The sequence below is a fragment of the Diceros bicornis genome, chromosome 13 (genome assembly GCF_020826845.1).
Source record: "Diceros bicornis minor isolate mBicDic1 chromosome 13, mDicBic1.mat.cur, whole genome shotgun sequence".
In the NCBI taxonomy this organism is placed as follows: Eukaryota; Metazoa; Chordata; class Mammalia; order Perissodactyla; family Rhinocerotidae; genus Diceros; species Diceros bicornis.
The window spans coordinates 37,219,209-37,237,390 of record NC_080752.1 but is presented as its reverse complement, the minus strand read 5'-3'; the positions used below and the strand labels follow the sequence as shown (position 1 = coordinate 37,237,390).

General features: G+C 52.3%; 1 protein-coding gene across 1 annotated transcript; it reads right to left on the bottom strand.

Moving 5' to 3' along the window:
* Positions 1-4,964: 4,964 nt before the first annotated feature.
* On the bottom strand, positions 4,965-13,115 carry PLA2G2F (phospholipase A2 group IIF). Its single transcript, XM_058551935.1, has 5 exons — positions 13,000-13,115; positions 12,253-12,305; positions 8,226-8,370; positions 7,207-7,316; positions 4,965-5,140 (listed from the first exon to the last, which is right to left on the bottom strand). Exons 1-5 carry the CDS (start codon positions 13,113-13,115, stop codon positions 4,965-4,967), a joined length of 600 nt encoding a protein of 199 aa, XP_058407918.1.
* Positions 13,116-18,182: the final 5,067 nt, after the last annotated feature.

The following is an 18,182-nucleotide window of genomic DNA, read 5'->3' as shown; positions in this document are numbered from 1 at the left end:
GACAGATGCAAATAGAGATCTAATAGGTTTGTTTCTAAAATTTTAGCCATGGATCAATAAAACATAGTGATATAAATTTAGTGGTTTATATAAAATAGTTGAATCTCATCTTTGTTCCATTTTATATTTTTTCTCCAAATTGTGTTTCTACCAGATGGGACAAGTTGAGGTTACATATTCAAGATGCAGCTAAAGCTTTGTACCAATATTTGTGGAGGAGACTTGAAAACTTTCATTTGCCCCCATATGTCATCTTAAGGAGGCTGTGACTACATTTTACGTGAGAGACTGGGGGGGCATCAAGCAGCTCCTGGATATCTCCAAAGCCCATCTGAGTGGACAAAATATCCAGTCTGTTTCCAACGAGCCTTTTCATTTTCAGCTTCGGGTGGTTGCCTTCGGGGGCCCCTGAGTCCCTTGAGAGCCCTGATGGGGGAGGGGAGCCTAAAGTTCAAGTGACTGCAGCGAGTCGAGGGACTGGAGTGGGCAGGGAAAAGATCTGGCAGGGATGGACAGAGGGATGGATTCAAAGTCCTCATCCTCCACCATATCACAGGATTCAAGGGAACTGAAGGGGAGATAGAAGCAGTAAGTAGAGAAGATGGGAGGGGAGGGGTCTTAGAGGAGCCAGTTTGGGGAGATCTAAAGTTTCTTAAAGAAGCCAGTGAAGTTCCAAATTCAGCAGAGGTTCAAGAAGGGGGTTTCAGTTGACTGAGAAGTTCCCTTGAGAGAAGCCAGATCAAATAGGGAGAACAGAGACTTCCCAAAGAGCCAGGAAAATTTTTCTGGCCCAGAGAGTCAGGAAGTGAATCCTCACTCACAAGAAAGAGCCAGGAAGAAAGACTTCCAGCCCAGTAGGTACCTTTCAGACCAAGTAGCCTGGAACTCTAATGCAGCTCCAGAGTATACTCAGAATCTTAAGAATCAACATCTGTTCTTACCGTGCCTCACCAGGCATTTATCCAGATCCCTGGCTCAGGAGTCAGACTCATCTATGGATCCCTGGTCAGTCAGTCAGGGGTGGAGACAAAGGCTTCAAAGATGCTCACTTGGGGTCCTGGGTCAAAGGTCTGGGGGTCCAATGGTGAATCTGATCCCGTCCAAGTCACAGCGCCCCAACTCTTAGATAACCAGAGCTGGATGGTAGTTTAAGTGGTAAAAACAGATTTTATTCAAGACCTATTGCAGTAGGGGCCAGTATAGAACTGGGCTCAATTCCGAATACAATTCCAAATTCTCACTTTTCTTAAGTGGGGATTTACAGCCAGGGAGCAGGGAGGGGGGTTGGTGGATGGAAAATTGCTAAGAGGGTAGGGGCTTCTTGCTAACCTTACCCGACAGGATTCTTGCTGAAGGCAGGTCAGGGTGATCCGATATGATGGAGAATGAGGAATTTGATCAGATATTGAGGGTGGGGGGATTCTTGCTAAAACTGCGTGATGCAAAGATGGACATGGAAACCCAAAAGCTGAGGCCTAGTTGAGAAAAGGTCTCAGAGGAGCCTGACTAAATTTTGGTCAAGGAGAGAGTCTGTCAGTGGCAGCTCCCAGACCAGCCCAAAGCAAGCGCAGCCCCCTCCTCAAGCCTTAGCACAGACTATGCCTTAGAGCTCACTAACTTAGAAGGAGTCCTGAGAAAAGAGAGACCCCCCCCGACTGTAGAAGTAAAGAGCCCCCTCCACAAACACTGTGACCCTCGCTCCTCCTCTCCACCTCCAGAGACCTCAAATACACCATCCCAGCTCTATCCCTCATCCCTTTGGGGGCCCCTTCCGGGACTGACGTGGACACACTTGGGGCTTCATGCTCCATGCTCTCCAATACCTCTTGGCACCATGTGCCAAGGCTGTCAGTCCACATTCCTGCCTCCTCATCCTGGCTCTGGGCTTCCTGTGGGCAGAGGCTGTGTCTGATTAGTGTGTCTACCCTGAAGTCCAGCATCATGCCTGGTCCATAGGAGATCATCGGCATAGGTGCATTGAATGAATGAACCAATGGAAGACCATGTCCAGGGGTTTTCAAACTTTTTAGAAATTTTAGCTGAAGAGTCTCTTTTGTTCTTACGTAGCTCGTGTGAAAGCTCAATATACAATACAGGGAAAACAGGGCTACTCAAGTGAAGACTGAATTGGGGGAGGCAGAGCCCCATCTCCCTTCCCCGGAGATCACCCCTAGATGTCCCTGGGAAGACCCATGGCTTGGGGAGCATCTGAAACGGCTGCTCTGGTCACTCTGCACATGGAGAAACTGATGCCCATCACAGGGAAGAGACCTAAGTCAGAGAAGGGACCAAGGCCAGGACCCAGGACCTGCTGGACTCTCAGTCATCGTCCCACTGCCCCCAGCTGCCCGAGTCATCATTACGAAGGTGTGAGGAGGGGTGGTGCAAAGTCAGATGCTGAGGATTTGGATCCCAGCCCCACCACTCATGACCTGTGTGACTTTGAGCAAGTTACTTTCCCTCTCTGGGCCTTGGTTGTTCAACAGAGAAGGATGGGGCGGAGGGAGAGCATTGTGGAGATTGATGTCTGACAAACGCTCAGCCCATAGTTGTTATCCTTGTCTGACCGCTGGACCGCAGTGCCCGTAGCCTCAGCACCACTTTCCAACCTTCCTAACATTCTCCTCTCTGCTGGGGCAGGGCCGCTTTGCCCAGGCCAGGGGCGGGAAGGGACCGGGCCATGCTGGCTGTCAGGGACACTTTCCCCAGAGCTGGAGACCCAGGAGGGAGTCACCGTGCCCTCCCCGATGCCTGGCCACTGGGTGCCCCGCTGAGGAGGACCCAGCAGTGGGGAGGCGAGGCAGGAGGCCTTTATTAGTTTGAGGAGGGGATGCCAAGTCCTGTGGAGAGTCTCTGGGAGAGTCTGGGGTGGTTTGGGGCCAGCAGGACTCCTTGGCAGCAGAATCTCATCCTAACACACTGGCCCAGACTCTCAGGAGGGGAGAATGTGTGCACACATGGAGCGACACAGCAGAAATCTGGGCTCCCACAGGCAAGGGGCTGAGGCCTCTGCAGTCCCCACCTCCAGGAGGACTGCAGGTGCACCGTGCTGGCTCCATCACTGCTTGGTGGGGGCTTCGCTCAGAGATGATGGGCCAGCCCGGGACGGCGAGGAGAAGGTAGTTTGTTCTCCTGAACAAACTGGCTCCTGAAAGGGTAGAAGAAGATCTCAGTGACTGGACAGGTCAGGTCAGGGCGCACAGGGGAGCCAGCTATCACACCACGGCCAGCAGGAGGTGAGCAGTAGAAGGGCCTCCTCCCACACACTGACGGCTGAGCGCAGCCGGCAGCCTCACCCTCAGTCCCCAAGGCTGGAGTTCTGCTTCCGTCCAGTCTTGCCATCTTTTTCATAGAAGTTCTCTCCCCATTCCCACACCTCTCCCTGCCTCCATCCCTCTTGGCTGTCCCTCCCCAGTGACAGTGGTCCACGGGGCACTGGCAGGCTGAGCCGAGCTTCCTGGTAGTGGTTCTTGGTGTCCAGGGTGGGTCGCAGTGCTGTCGGTGGGTCCTCGAGGTTGACACCAGATGAAGGCAGAAGGCAGGGTGAGGCAGGCATGCTGGCTACTTGGAGGCTGAGGACCCTGAGGTCAAGAGGTGAGGTAAGAAGGACGGGGAAGGTGCACCTGGAGAAACAACAGTGCTGGCAGAGTCAAGAAAGCTGGTCGGCTGAGACCGGATCCTCCTCCGCCTCTGCCCACAATCCCACGGGCCCCTGCACCCCAAGTCTCCCCTACCCCACTTCTCCCGCGGAGTCCCCTCTGGTCTGGATGTCTGACCCTCGCCTTGTCTCACCTCTCTCCCACCTTCTCCTTTCCTTTTTCTCTTTGCATCTTGCCCCCTCCCTACTGCCTTCCTGAATCATCCACACAGCCTCCTGCCTGGACGCAGTCTCTCCTGCCTTTGCTTCCCTCTTTACCAAGTAGGGTCCCAGCCCTCAGCCTCCTCCCCATCGAGAGGGCTTCTGATGCTGGGTTGCAGCCTCGCCTCTCCCTGCCCAGAGAGAGAGGGGTCTGGGGTCTTTCCACCCCTGGCCTGGCTGCTGCATGAGGGGAAGCACAGGGGGAGGGCCTGGAGACCTGGGCCTTGTCCCGTCCCGTGTTTGTCAGGGAACCAGAGGTCCTAAAATCAGGGTTGTCCTCAGAGCAGTGTGGTATTGCAGGGCCAGGATTTGCCTCTTTTGTGAGAGGGTCAGTGGGGCAGGCAGAGGAAGACCTGTGAGTGTTGGGAGGCATATGTGAGTGTGTCCCATCCTGGTCCTGTGCACCTAGGGGAGCACAGGTGGGTTCTGTCAGTGCCCAGGAGCCTGCTCTTGGGGTAACTGAGGCCAGACTCCAGGGCTGGGACACTGGCACTGTGGCCATCCTGTGGTGTCTGGGCCTGGACTCATGGACAAAGGCCAGGATGGGGCCACTTGCTGTTTGATGGGGCTCTAGAGAGCCACAAGGCCTGCAAAACAGGGGTCACCCTGAGTCATCCCCCAGGAGCAGCCAAGGGGCCCCCAGAACCCAGGCCTTGTGACCAGCACTCTGTTTGCCTGGGAACCTGGTCCTCAGACACACCAAGCTCTGGGCCTGTGCTGGTTGCTCAGGGTCGGGGTCTGTAAGACCCCGGGGCCCAGCCTTGAGGGCGAAGAGGAGGAAGTCAAGCCGGGGCCAGTGACAGAGGCCCCCAGCCTCCTCTCTCTCAGGCCTTCCCCTCCACACTCAGGAGAGACCCCCAACAAGCCGCACGCAGGGCTGGGCTGGAGAAGCCACGGTCAGCACCCAGGCCTTCCTGAGTCCTCTGGGGGCTGGTCTTGCTAGAGGGTGGGGTCGAGGCAGCGGGGCAGCCCGTGGGCTCCTGATCTGCCCCCACCCCTGCCTGCTCCATCCCTCTGGTCCCCAGAGCCTGAACCTCCACCCCTCCTCTCTGTCAGACCCCAGAGGGCGCTAGGGAGGTGCAGAGGGCTCCGGGGAGACATGTCTTCAGGCCACCTCCTCCAGGGGCGGCTCGTAGATGCTGCAGTTGGGCTTGGGGCCCTGGCAGTAGACGTTGAGGTAGTTGCGATGCTGCTCGTTGTACGTCTGGCTCTGGAGGCACAGAACCACGCTCCTGTCGCACTCGCACGTCTGCTTGTCACACTCTGTCTCGTTGAGCTCGCCTATGGGGAGGGGAGCGCATGGACCCTGAGGTTCCAGTGGTCCTGGGAATGTGGTCCCGGGGCCAGTAGCACCAGCATCGCCCGCACCTCCGCAGGCCCACCGCAGGCCTGCGGGCTCAGCGGCTCTGGGCCAGGCCCGGCAGTCTGTATTAGCAGCCCTCCAGGTGACTCTGGTCCATGCTAAACTCGGAGAACCACTGAAGTCCTCCAGGACATTGTATAGTTGGGGAAACTGAGGCCCAGAAAGGGGGATGGGTTTACCTACGTCACCCAGCAAACCAAAGGCAGAGCTGGAACTGGAACTCAGGTGTCAGGAACTCCCCACTCCCAGGCCAGTTACTTTCTACCATCCCAGGCCTCCTCTCTTCAGCCACAGAATCATGGCACCAGCCCCGGAGGGAGTTCGTGGTGAGGATGAGTGAGGCAAACACTTATGAAGAGCCTAGCTCAGGGCCTCCCACGGAGGAAATGCTCAACACCTGCTCACCGCTGCTGTTGTTGCTGGTGTGATTATTCTTGGCCTTCAGAAATCGTCTACCCTGTAGTTCCCAACCTTAGGTGTGCTTTAGAATCAGCTGGAAGGCTTGTTAAACAAAGACTGCGGACCCCACCTTTAAAGTTTCCGATTCAGGCGGGGCCTGAGAATCTACATTTCTAACAAGTGCCAGGTGATGCTGGTGCTGCGGGTTCAGGGAACACCCTTTGAGAACCACCCACCAGCCCAAAGGTTTGCAAACTTTCCATGAGCAGAATCCTTTATCTTAAAAAACACTCCTCGCAGAAGGCTAATATATCCAACAAAACTGAAAGAGAAGATGCTTAAGCTATAAAAGGGGGAAGGGGACTCCTCTCCTTGAAATGCTTCATGGGGGGACACCCCCTCTCTCAAACCAGCCCCTCAGCCCACATTTGAACAGCAGAATATGAGGACCACAGTCAAACCAGCCCCTCAGCCCATATTTGAACAGCAGAATATGAGGACCACAGGCCCCAGAAGTGCCCAGTGCCCCACCAGACTCTTTCCCAGAGACCAGGAGAGTTTCTTTGCAAAGTTGGCATTGCTTGTGAGCTATCCCTGAGGGACAACGTGCAGAGACACAAGGAGAAAAAGGGAGCTAGGGCCGCCCATGGGACAGGGCCGGGGCCACCTGCTGCCCCAGGGAGGGGCACTGAGGGGAGACAGGGCAGGAACACCTGGGCCATCAGCTTCGATGCCACGCTCCACAGTTGGGGGATGGCCATGAAGGGCTTATCGTAAAGGAGGGAGCCCCACCGGCCTGGCTCCAATGCCTCCAGTCCCTAGAAACCGTGCGTATCCTGGGATGGGGCCACTTTCTAGTGGGGTCCTAATGACAGACTGGGAGGGAGCAGGTCTGCTGTGATCCATCCCCTCAATGTACCCACGGGGAGACTGAGGCCAGGTGGGGAAGGACTCTGCCCAGGGTTACACAGCGAGGAGATGCTGGCAGGACCAGGGTCAAAGCCAGGTCTCCCGTCTCCTAGGCCATCGGATCACAAAGTCTCAGAATCACCTGAGGATCTGGCTGAAAACAGATTCCTGGGCCCACCCAGACCCGCTGAATCAGAATAGCCCACCTAGCTCTCCAAAACTTAAGAATCTCAGGGACTGGAGAACCAGGTGCCGACTCAGGTTGGGGGACCAGAGCACATCATGGAGATGTGCCAGCACCATGGCGAGGGTTGTTAGATGTAGCAGACAAACAAACGAACAAAAAGAAGAGGACTGGTTGATTTGAATTTCAGACAAATGATGAATGTTTTAGCATAAGTATGTCCCAAATATGGCCTGGGACATACTTATGCTAATTCTTAATTTTGTAACAATACTGATGAATTTTATGCTAACATTTAATTTTTAGTGTATGTATATCAGATGCAATATTTGGGATATACTTATACGAAAACATTTTTTGTTGTTTGTCCGAAATTCGAATTTAACTGGGCATCCTGTATTTCATCTGGCAATGCTGCACGTGGCCCCAGCACAGGCTGGGGGGCTGGTGGTCCACACCCTTCTCTTAGGAGGGCTGGCAGGGGGGACTCACTGCAGACAATCGTGGTGTTATTCTCGATGGTGTATTCGTAGTGGTCCGTATAGGTGTGGCAGCCCTGTTCAAAGAGCTTCTGGTAGCAGCAGTCGTGGGCGTGGCAGCACCTGGGGCGGGTAGAGGGGAGCAGACAGGCGTAGCCAGGCGTGGCCAATCTCCCACGGGCAGAGATAGTGATCATCTGTTACAGTTCCTCATGAGTCAGTCCTTCAGACTGAGGCCCAGAGAGGGGCAGTTACTTGCCTGAGGTCACACAGCCAGGCAGAGCTGGGCCTGTGCTCCAGGTTCTTGTCCTGCCTCTTTGTTCTATGCCTAGGGCTCCCAGCTTTACCCTCTGGAGCCCTGGCTGCGGCCGCAGGAGGGGTCAGGCAGTATGGTCAGGGTAGGAGGGAGGGCTAGGGTTAAGTCAATGTCAGAGGAGACCAACTATATGCAGAGGCCATACCTGGCTGTGCACACTGGCCAGAGAGGGACAAAGGTCTGGAGGATTGAGTGGGATTTAGCGGGTGGGCGACAGGAAGCAAATGTGGTGTGGCTGTCCCCGTCCCCTCTGGTGGAGGGAGGGAAATTAGTCAACTTGCATTTATTAAGCCCCCAGTGACACCAGACTTGATGCTGGCTGCTTTGGGGAGATGGGAGCAGAAGACAAGCCATGGCTTCTGGGAAGTCCTCGTCTGAGGGAGGAAGCACAGTCCTGTCCTCCAGAGCCTCCAGTCTGAGGGGGCCGGGTCACAACCCCTGCCTTTTTGGAGCACGAGCTGTGTGACAGTTGCTCATATGTGTTTTGGAGCAGGTCAAAGCTTCCTTCCCACGAGGGTGGGAGTTCAAATGTCTACAAGTTCAAATGTCCATCTACAAGGGAGATGGACAATAGAAAGTCCAAAGGTCACTAACTCATCGAACAAGCCTTATCCTTTGGGGAAAGTGTCTCCCCCACCTCTCAGAGGTGGAGCTCAGTCTGACCTTGGCTGCCCCCGCCCTGTCCCCGACAGCAGCCCGGGTGCTCTGGAACCTACCAGTCCACCTCATCCATGGGCAGGCCGCGCCCCCCCAGCCCGCAGTAGCAGCCGTAGCCCACGAAAAACAGGATGGCGTTTCTGCCCGTGACGGCTTCCACCATGGACTTCAGGTTGAGCAGGCTGCTGTGGGCCGCGGGCAGGACTGCGAGAGAACCGAGGGGTGCTATGAGCTCCCTACCAATGGGGGGCCGCTCCTATCTCACTGGCTGGCCTCCCAACACCCCAGGGCCAGGGAACGGGGAGGGACGGAGGGAGGGCAGGAGGAAGGAAGGAATCTACAAGCACTGACTATGGTGTGTTACCCACATTCTTACATTAAGCCCAACGCCCTGCGAAAGGAGTAATAGTTACCATTTGGTGAGGGCTTCTCTGTGCCAGGCACTGCCCTAAGCCCCTCCCATGCACTAACTCAATGAGTGCTCACTGCAGCCCCACCAGGTGCTGTTCTTGTCCCCATTTTACAGAAGAGGAGACTGAGGCCCAGAGCACTTAGTCACTTGCTCAAGAACACATTGTCGAAAAGTGGTGGAGACAGAATTTGGACCCAGGCAGCAAGAGCGCAAGTGCCCGGTAAACTGTAAGGAGCTTTGCAAATGCCATGTGCTCTTCTGGGCACAGGGTTTGATTCTGGCCCCTTCCAGCCTGGCCTGGCTCCTCTGCCCCCAGCCGGGACTCAGTGTCCCACCACGGTCCTGGCGCTGGTGCATCTCAGGATTAATCCAGAGATAATTGGGTGCTCTGGTCATTCAATGAAGACACACAGACACACACACAGACACACACACACAGACACACACACACACACACACACACACACACACTCCTTTCCCCTTGTCCGGGTCGAAGCAGTAGAGCAACGTTGCTTCCCATACCAGCAAAATCAGCTTCCTGGCCCCTCAGGCTGGCCTACCCCAGCGACCACTCTCTCCTCTGCTTTCCTGCCTCCTGGGCTCCCGGCCTGTGCTGCCTCCACATCTCCTCCTGGCTCCTTCCTGAGTCACACGGAGCCTGGCGCTCAGGTCCTTACCTGGGTGAGGCCGCCCCACACACAGGTGGGAGAGCCCCTCTATCCTCATTTTACCAATGAGCAAGCTAAGGCTCAGAAAGGCGAAGTTTCGCCCAGGTCGACCAGCATGAAAGTGGCAGAGCCCAGACCTGAGGGTGGTTTGTGTGCCCCAGAGCTGTGACGTTAACCGCCATGCAGTACAGCTCCCGCCTGCCTCCCCCACCCGGGGTCTCTGCCAGCTGTGCCCAGGGTTAGGTGCCCGGTTCAGCATCCTGCCCCCTACCCTCCACCTTCCCCACCCTGCTCCACGGCCGGAAAGAGGAAATGTACCGGGAGAGGGAGGAAGCCAAGATTTCAGGAGCTGGAGGCTGGATAGAACCCCAAAGACCATAATTCTTGTTTCTTGACGCTTATTCCCTCCACCTCTTGGGGCTTGTCAGGACCCTGGGCAGGGGCTGCCTTCCCTGTCAGGGGGTTGATTTGGGGAATCCTGCTCCACCCGAGTCTTCCTGTCCATTGGCTTAGTGATTTCCATCATTACAGAGAATAAGGAACAAACAAGAGAGGAAACGAGGCAGGAGTAGGGAAAAGTGACAGACTCGAGGATGGTTGAGAGCCATCTCAATGTCTATGTTGGGGTCCGGGGCAGGGAGAGAGGACCCTGCGTCCAGGGGGTCCTGAGCTGTCTCGAGCTGCACAAAGGACATGTGGCCTGTGAGGGCTGTTGAAGAAGCAAGAGAGAGGGACCAAGAGAGGAGCCCCAGGAATGTTGGCTCTTCCCCACCCCTTCCTCCTGCTCTGCTGGGTTCTTGTTGCTGCAGTAAAATGTGTGTGCCGAGCAGCCAGGGAGTCAGACAGACCTGGGTTTACAAACAGGTTTCTCCATGAGCACCGTGAGGCCATGGGCAGGTTGCATAACCTCTTTGACCTCAATTCCCAAATCTGAGGATGGCTGATAATGACGCTTCCCTGCATGGTACCTTGTGCAGAGAGCCCTGCAGAGGAGGGATGGCCCTGGGTGAGGTCCTGGCCTCCTCGCTCCCCCAGGCTGAAAGCCCCTGCCTCCCACCCCCCCCCACTAACTGTGCAGGTGTTACCACAGGGGGCAGCTTCTGTCCCTGGTGTCCCCAGACCATCAGCTCCCACGTTGCAAGAGAAGAAGACTGAGAAGCTCATCCAGCCACACACACAAGCATGTGCATACACACACACTCTCACACTCACAGACCTCACACACACACAGACATAAACACACCCTCACCCACCTCACACTTTCCTCCACACACTTGTGTGCACACTCACACGTACTTCATATACTCACACACACCGCACACACAGATTCACAGTCTCATACTAGCGAACCTCGCTACCGGCTCAAGACAAGGTTGACATGAGGTAAGCCATATTAACTTTGAATGACCTCTGACAAACTAACCCAGCTGGATATGCACCCTCCAGGAGATCTAACTGTTCTGTAGATTTTACGACCCCTGCTTATGCATGTACCTCCCAGCTGCGATAAGATGATAACTGCTTTTTTGAGTTCCTTAGGAATGTGATGACCCCGGAACAGAGAATCTATGCTGATAGCCATCATCAGTGAAAACGGAAAGATCTGGTGTGGCACTCCCAGTCTGTAACACCAGAAGGTCAACATTCCTAACTCCCTCCCCAATAACCCAATGGCCTATATAACTGCTGTAAGATTTCGTGCCCCCTTAAGATGGTTCTTTTGGACGTGAGTCAGCCATCTTCCCTCTTGCTAGCAAGCTGTAATAAAAAAGTCCTTTTTCTCCTACCACCTTGCCTCTTGACTATTGGCGTGTCCTGCGGCGAGCAAAAGGCCCCAGGTTGGGCGGTAACACACACACTCATACACACACTTACCCACAAATACCTCACACCCTCATGCACAACTTATACATCTCACACACACACTCACTTCACACACTTGTACACTGTTTGTATGCAAACACTCACACATCACAAACACACTCACACACACACGCAGCACCCAGAGTGGAACCCGTGGCCTGAAGCCGAGGCCACGTCACCCCTCGCACGCCAAGTGAAAGGAACAAAGTCTGCATCCAGTCAGGCTGAAGGTTCCGTCCCCGACAGTGGTTTGGGCTGAACTCGAGCAGTTATTCTGTAAATAACAGGTTACTTTGCCTGAATTCTGCCAACACGTCTGGCCACATTGAACCTTATTTTATTTCTGGGATTTCTTTCTTTTCCTCAAACCTGGCTGTGCTCAGCTGACATTTAACAGGCTTGGTAACAAGTCAGCAAGGGGTTTGGTTCACCTTCCACCCATCTGAGGCACCTGCCATGGGGACATGTGGATATGGGCGGGGTCAGATTTGTGTAGGAGCCTCAGCTGTCCCCAATCCGTGTGCCTGGGAGCACCACCCCTGGGAAAGAAGTCCCCAGACCCGTTCCATCGTCTTCCTGTATACTCACACATGGACACCACTGTTACACGCACACTGTCTGCAGGTACATGCACCCCTAGGTTCAAATACACTCTAGAGACCTCACACCGCAATTAACACACACTTACCTATTTTGTTGGCATGTGTTTACACATAGGCATCAGCATATGCTCAGACACACCTGCACACATAGACACGTGTATATCTACACACAGACTCATTAGCTCCCGTCTACACATACACATGGACACAAATACAGATTCCCATGTACACAAACACCCAGGTTTGCCGCGGTGCCCAGACGCCCAGTGAACACCACCACTTTACGATGTTTGCTCAGCTCTGGGCCTTGCCCCCCTGAGGCTCATAAAAGCCGCTTGCCCCTGGCGTGTTTACAGGTGGCTGGAGAAGTAAACAGCCTCAAAGAGAGGAGGCAGCCTGACAGGGGGCTGAGCCGGGAAGTGGAGGCCCAGAGAGAGAAATGGCAGGCCCAAGGTCTGGCTGCCAGTCGGTGGAATGAGAACCGGGCGCCCAAGGTCATGGGAGAAAGGCTGGGAGGAGGGGAGGAGGAAACTTGACTCACCGCTGCCCGCCAGGATGGCGATGGTGAAGAACTTCTTCACACCCAGGCTGGATCTGAGAGAGGAAGGAACCCGAGTACTGAGTCAGTCCCTTCCACCTTCCTGTAGTTCTGGGCCTGCTCCCTCCTCCTGGGCCTCATTATAGGTGCCGTCAATGCCATCCCTTGATGCCCTGGTTCCTGCTGCTCCAGCTCTGTGATTAGCACCTCCAGAAGGATCTGAGCACCTCTCGCTTGCCCTGCACCCCCTGGCGGGACAGGCCCCAGGATGGCAGAGCCAGGAGGCACCAGAAGCCTCCTTCCCTCCCACCCTGAGCAGGAATCCCCTCCATGCATCAGCTTCCAAGACAGGAAGTTCCCTGTCTCAGGGTGTTGGGCCACTGTCACAAATCAGAACCAACCTCTCTTCCATACATGCACCAGGGAGTCACGTGACACAATCTGGTGGCTGGGTCTGGCACCCGGAGCCAAGAGACCTGGGTCCCTCGGCTCTAATCCTGGCTCTGCTTCTAAAATGCTGGGTGACAGTGGATAGATCCCTTAGCCTCTCTGGGTCTCAAGCGCCTCATGAGAATTGACCAGATGATCCCTAAGGCCCTTCTAGTGCTGAAAATGCAGTGACATATCTCAGTCACAGCTCAGAAACTCAGAGCTCTCTTTTCTGGAAAAATGGATTCCAGGAGCCAATTCCCCACCCCTATCCCCACTCCTCTCCATGGAGGGTTCCATCCCAGGGTAGCAGCCACGTACCTGGAGGTTCTTGAAGGAGAAGAGGCCCTGAGACTTGGGCCCCTCCACCCAGAGGGGTATCTAACCAGCACCTTCTTCCTGAACCCTTTGGGGTTGGCCTGCGCCCCATGTGCCATGTTCTGGGTTCTGGGGGGCCAGCAACATGGGGCTCGTGAGGTCCGCAATCTGCTCTGAAGGCTCTGGGGAGCAGGCCCCAGCATCTCGCTACCACGCACACGGGCAGTAGTGCCGGGGCAATGCCTCTGGGCAGGAGGCAGGTGACACATGCCCTAAAAAAAGGAGGCTCCACCTCCTTCCTCCCACCACCACCACCCTGCCCACAGTGGCCTGGCACAGTGCCCACTCCAGGGTGCCCTGGCCTATGGGGAGAGGGAGTTTACGCACCTGACCAGGAGTTGACCCTTCCCGAGCATCTGAAGGGAAATTGGCCCAAAGCCCTCTCTATTTCCACCTGAAAGGGATGGTAAAGAAAAAATTATTCGGTGACGCTTGTTAAAGCATAGAAGCACAGTGAAGCAGACTTTATTCAAAGGCGGCCATCGGGGAAGCGTAGGGACCACTACAACGGGGTCTTGCCGTAGGAGAGATTGGACTCAGCTCCAAATATTACAAAGAAAAGCAGGGATTCCTAGCCAAGGAGCAGGGTGGAGGGCAACGGGTGGAAAATGACCGAGAGGAAACATCGGGGGCAGAAGGAATTCTGGCCAAACCCACCTAGCAGGATTCCCGCTAAAGGCAGGTCAGGGAGATCAGACATCACCTGGGGTGGGTGGGGGATGAGGAACCCCATCCGGTGTTGAGGGTGCTCAGATATCGAGGATGGGGGATCCTGGCTGAACAGACTTGGCAGGATTCTTGCTAAAATCGGACAATGCAGGAAATAGACACGAAGTCCAAAAGTCAAGGCCTAGCTGAAAAAGAGATGGAGTGACCCGGCGTAGAGTTTGGTCCAGAACAGAATCTTTGTCAGGGAGGCCCTCCGTGTGGATATGCCCATGTCTGCATCCCTCCACATCTGGAAGGGCTTTAGTGCAGAATCTGCAGAGAACTCTATACCCACATCTACAAGAATGTTGATGCCCACATCTGGCTAAGACTGCAGGGGCCCTGGCATGTGCATCTGGCAGGAAGCCCCCCACTTTCCTAGAGTCCATCTGATCTTGAGCAGGGCCACTTCACTGCCACACCACTGTCACGTGGCCTGACACCCCTCTGTCGGAGGGCCGTCCTAGGCAGCCTAGCGTGCTGAGCAGCATCCCAGACCTCCACCACTAGACCCAGTGGTAGCCCCCTCCCTGTACTCCTCTCCCCCCACCTCTCCAAGTTATGACAATCAAAAATGTCTCCAGACATCGCCAGATGTGCCCTGGGGTCACAGTCGCCTCTGATCGAGAGTCCGGTGGCCTGGGAGTCGGTGCCGTTTGCCTCTTGCTGGGGGGTGGCGTGTGTGTGGAAGGACAGACAGGAGAGACGCAGGGGGCGCTGGAGCCCTGAAGCCCCTGGAGATTTGCGCTGACAGGGGCTCCCATCCCAGCACCCCCACTTCTTGGCTGTGAGACCCTGGCAGAATCATTCCCTTCCCTGGCCTCTGTGTCCTCAGCTGTAACCAGGCCTCATGGGGAAGGATTATGCTCACAGATGGCAAGTGTGGGGCACGTGTTAAGTAGGTGCTCAGTTAAAGATCTGATAGTTGCCAAGCAGAGGCCGGTTCTCCAGCCTTGAGGTGAATTGAGGTGGTGGGAAGGGGAACAAGGGAGGGAGAGAGAAGAGTACTCTTGGAAATTAACACTCCAAACAATCCCCCCACCTTCACATTGGCCCTCCTCTCCCAGTGTCCCCAGACTTGCTGACAAGGACAGAAGAGACTCCGAGGGACTTCCCGCCTTCTGGCTCAAGCAAACCAGTTGGGTGGCCAATCCCATCTGTCTTTCCCCTTTCCCCCAGGTCCCATTCTTCTCCCGCCCAGCTTCCTCTCTCTGGAGCCAGGCCCTCCTCTTTCCCAGGAAGTTATCCTAGAAAACCCCCTCCTGCATGCCATTACCACCCTGCGTGGATGGCGTTAGTCTGCACTTGCTTACACAGCCCTTTGTAGGTAACTGTACATGTTTTGGTTTGTGGATCTGACACTTCACTCAGACTGTGGATCCTAGAGAACAGGGGCCTATAATTTCCTCCCAGAGCCCACGAGGTCCCCATGGGACAGGGGCTGCATCTGCCTCATCAGACTGGGAGCTCCCTGAGGCCTGAGAGTGAGGGGAGGGTAAGGCTGGTCTCTGCCTTCACTTGTCTGCACAAAGCTTGGCTTCAGTCATCGCTTCGATTTTTGCACACGGCTCTTAATGACATCACTCACTCCAAAGGAGGAAAAACCAAGAAGTAGGGCCCGGGACAGCCCACACACTGAAGATACAGCCTCCAACCTGCAGGTAACCAGGAGTCACTTAGGTCTATGCCAAAGAGGCCACGGCTGGGATGGGGGACCCCCGAGAGCCCCTGAACAGCCCTGTTGCCATTTTCTCATCACACATTCCCATTGGCTGTGCTGGTTGGGCTGGTCCGCAGAGATGGCAAACCACTGAGAGGGGATGCCATCTTCCCTCTCCCCACCCTCTCCCTACCAGGCAAGGGTGCTCAATACCAGAAGTCAATAACAAACTGGTCAACCCAGTTTGTTGGGTTGGGTCCGTGTTATTTCTTCCATAAGTATTTGGTTAAATTCACCAGTGAAGTCATCTGGAGTTTATTTATGAGAAGGTTTTAAACTACGTACTCAATTTCTTTAATAGACACAGGGGCTATTTCCAGTTGAGTGAGTTTGTGTCTTTCAAGGAAATTGAACTTGGAAATTGGAAGGATACACAGCAAAACCTTAGTAATGGCTATTTTTAGAGAGTAGAATAACTGGTGGTTTTATTTTCTTATTTGTAATTTTTTTTGTATTTAAATGAATGTAAGACAATATATTCAATAACTAAGATGGAATGGTCCATTTGCTTAAAAGACACAAACTCACTCAACTGGAAATAGTCCCTATGTCTATTAAAGAAATTGAGTATGTAGTTTAAAACCTTCTCATAAATAAACTCCAGAGGACTTCGCTGGTGATTTTAACCAAATACTTGAGGAAGAAATAATACCAACTATGTTAGTCTGCTAGGGCTGCCATAGCAAAGGACCACAGACAGGGTGACTTAAACAACAGAAATTTATTTTCTCACAGGTCTAGAGGCTCGTAGTCCGAGATCAAGGTGTCGGCAGGTTTGGTTTCATTTGGAGGCCTCTCTCCTTGGCTTGCAGGTGGCTGACTTCTCACGGTGTCCTCACATGGTCTTTTCTCTGTGCGTGCACATCCCTTCTCTTTCTTTGTGTGTCCAAATTTTCTCTTCTTATAAAGACCAGTCATATTGGATTAGGGACCATCCTAATGACCTCATTTTAACTTCATCATCCCTTTAAAACCTTATCTCCAAATACAGTCACATTCTGAGATACTGAGGGTTAGGGCTTCAACATATGAATTTTAGGGGAGACACAGATCGGTTCTTAACACCAATTATACACAAATTCCTGCAGAAAATCGAAGTGGAGGAAATGTTTCCCGACTCATTCTGTTAAGCCACCATTATTCTGATACCAAAACCAGATAAAGACATTAAAAGAATAGAAAACTACAGACTAATATCCATCATGAACATAGATGTAAAAATTCTTAACAAAGTGTTAGCAAACGGAATCTAACAATAAGTAAAAAAGGAAAATACACCATGGCCAAATGGGGTTTATCCCAGGAATAAAATGTTGGTTTTATATTAAACTCAATCAGTATACCAAGACATAGAAGCAACCTAAGTGTCTTATTGATGGATGAATGGATAAAGAAAATTTGGAATATTATTCAGCCATAAAAAAGAAGGAACTTTTGCCATTTGTGAGAACATGGATGAAGCTTGAGGGCATTATGCTAAATGAAATAAGTCAAACAGAAAAAGACAAATACCAGATGATCTTACTTATATGTGGAATCTAAAAAAAAAAAATGAACTCAAAGATACAGAGAACAGATTGGTGGTTGGGTGGGCAAAATGGGTGAAGGGGGTCAAAACATACAAACTTCCAGTTATAAAATAAATAAGTCCTGGGGATATAATGTACAGCATGGTGACTATAGTTAATAACACTGTATTGTATATTTGAAAGTTGCTAAGAGAGTAAATCTTAAAAGTTCACATCACAGGAACAAAATTTTTAACTATGTGTGGTGATAGATGTTAACTAGACTTATTGTGGTGATTATTTTGCCATATATACAAATATTGAATCATTATGTTGTACACCTGAAACTAAACATGATAGTCCATGTCAAAAATCCTGTAGAATCTAAAAAAACCTACTAGAACTAATAACTGAGTTTAGAAAGAATGCAAGGAGGCAGGATATAAGATGAAAATACAAGAAAATAATTGTACTTCTATATGCTAGCAATGAACAACTAAAAATTGGAATTGAAAAAACACACTTACAATAATATCCAAAAATATGAAATATTTAGGGATAAATCTCACAAAATATATGAAAGACTTGCACACTGAAAACTACAAAACAATGTTCAGAGAAATCAAGCAAGATCAAAATAAATGCAGGAAGATACCACGTTCATGAATCAGAAGACTCAATATTGTTAAGATGTCATTTCTGCCCGTTTGTTCTATAGAGTCAGTGCACTCTCAATCAAAATCCTAACAGATTTTTCTCGTAGAAATTGACTGATCCTAAAATTCATATGGAAACAAAAAGGGCCTAGAATATCAAATCAACTTTAAAAAGAACAAAGTTGCGGACTTACACTGCCTGATTTTTAACACTTACAAAGTTACTGTAATCTAGGCCGCGTGGATTGGTTTAAAGATAGACAAATAGACCAGTGGAATGGAATAGGTGATCTATAATTAGACCTACACATATATGGAAAATTTACTTTTGACTAAGATACAAAGGAAAGTCCATGGAGGAAGAATAGTGTCCTAGAACAATTGGCTATCAATAAGAGAAAAACAGAAGAGAAAAAAGAATTTCCATCCATTCTTCTCACCATATGCAAAAATTAATCAGAATGGATTATAGTTCAACAAGGATGCCAAGACAGTTCAACAGGGAAAGAAGTCTTCAATAAGTGGTGCTGAGAC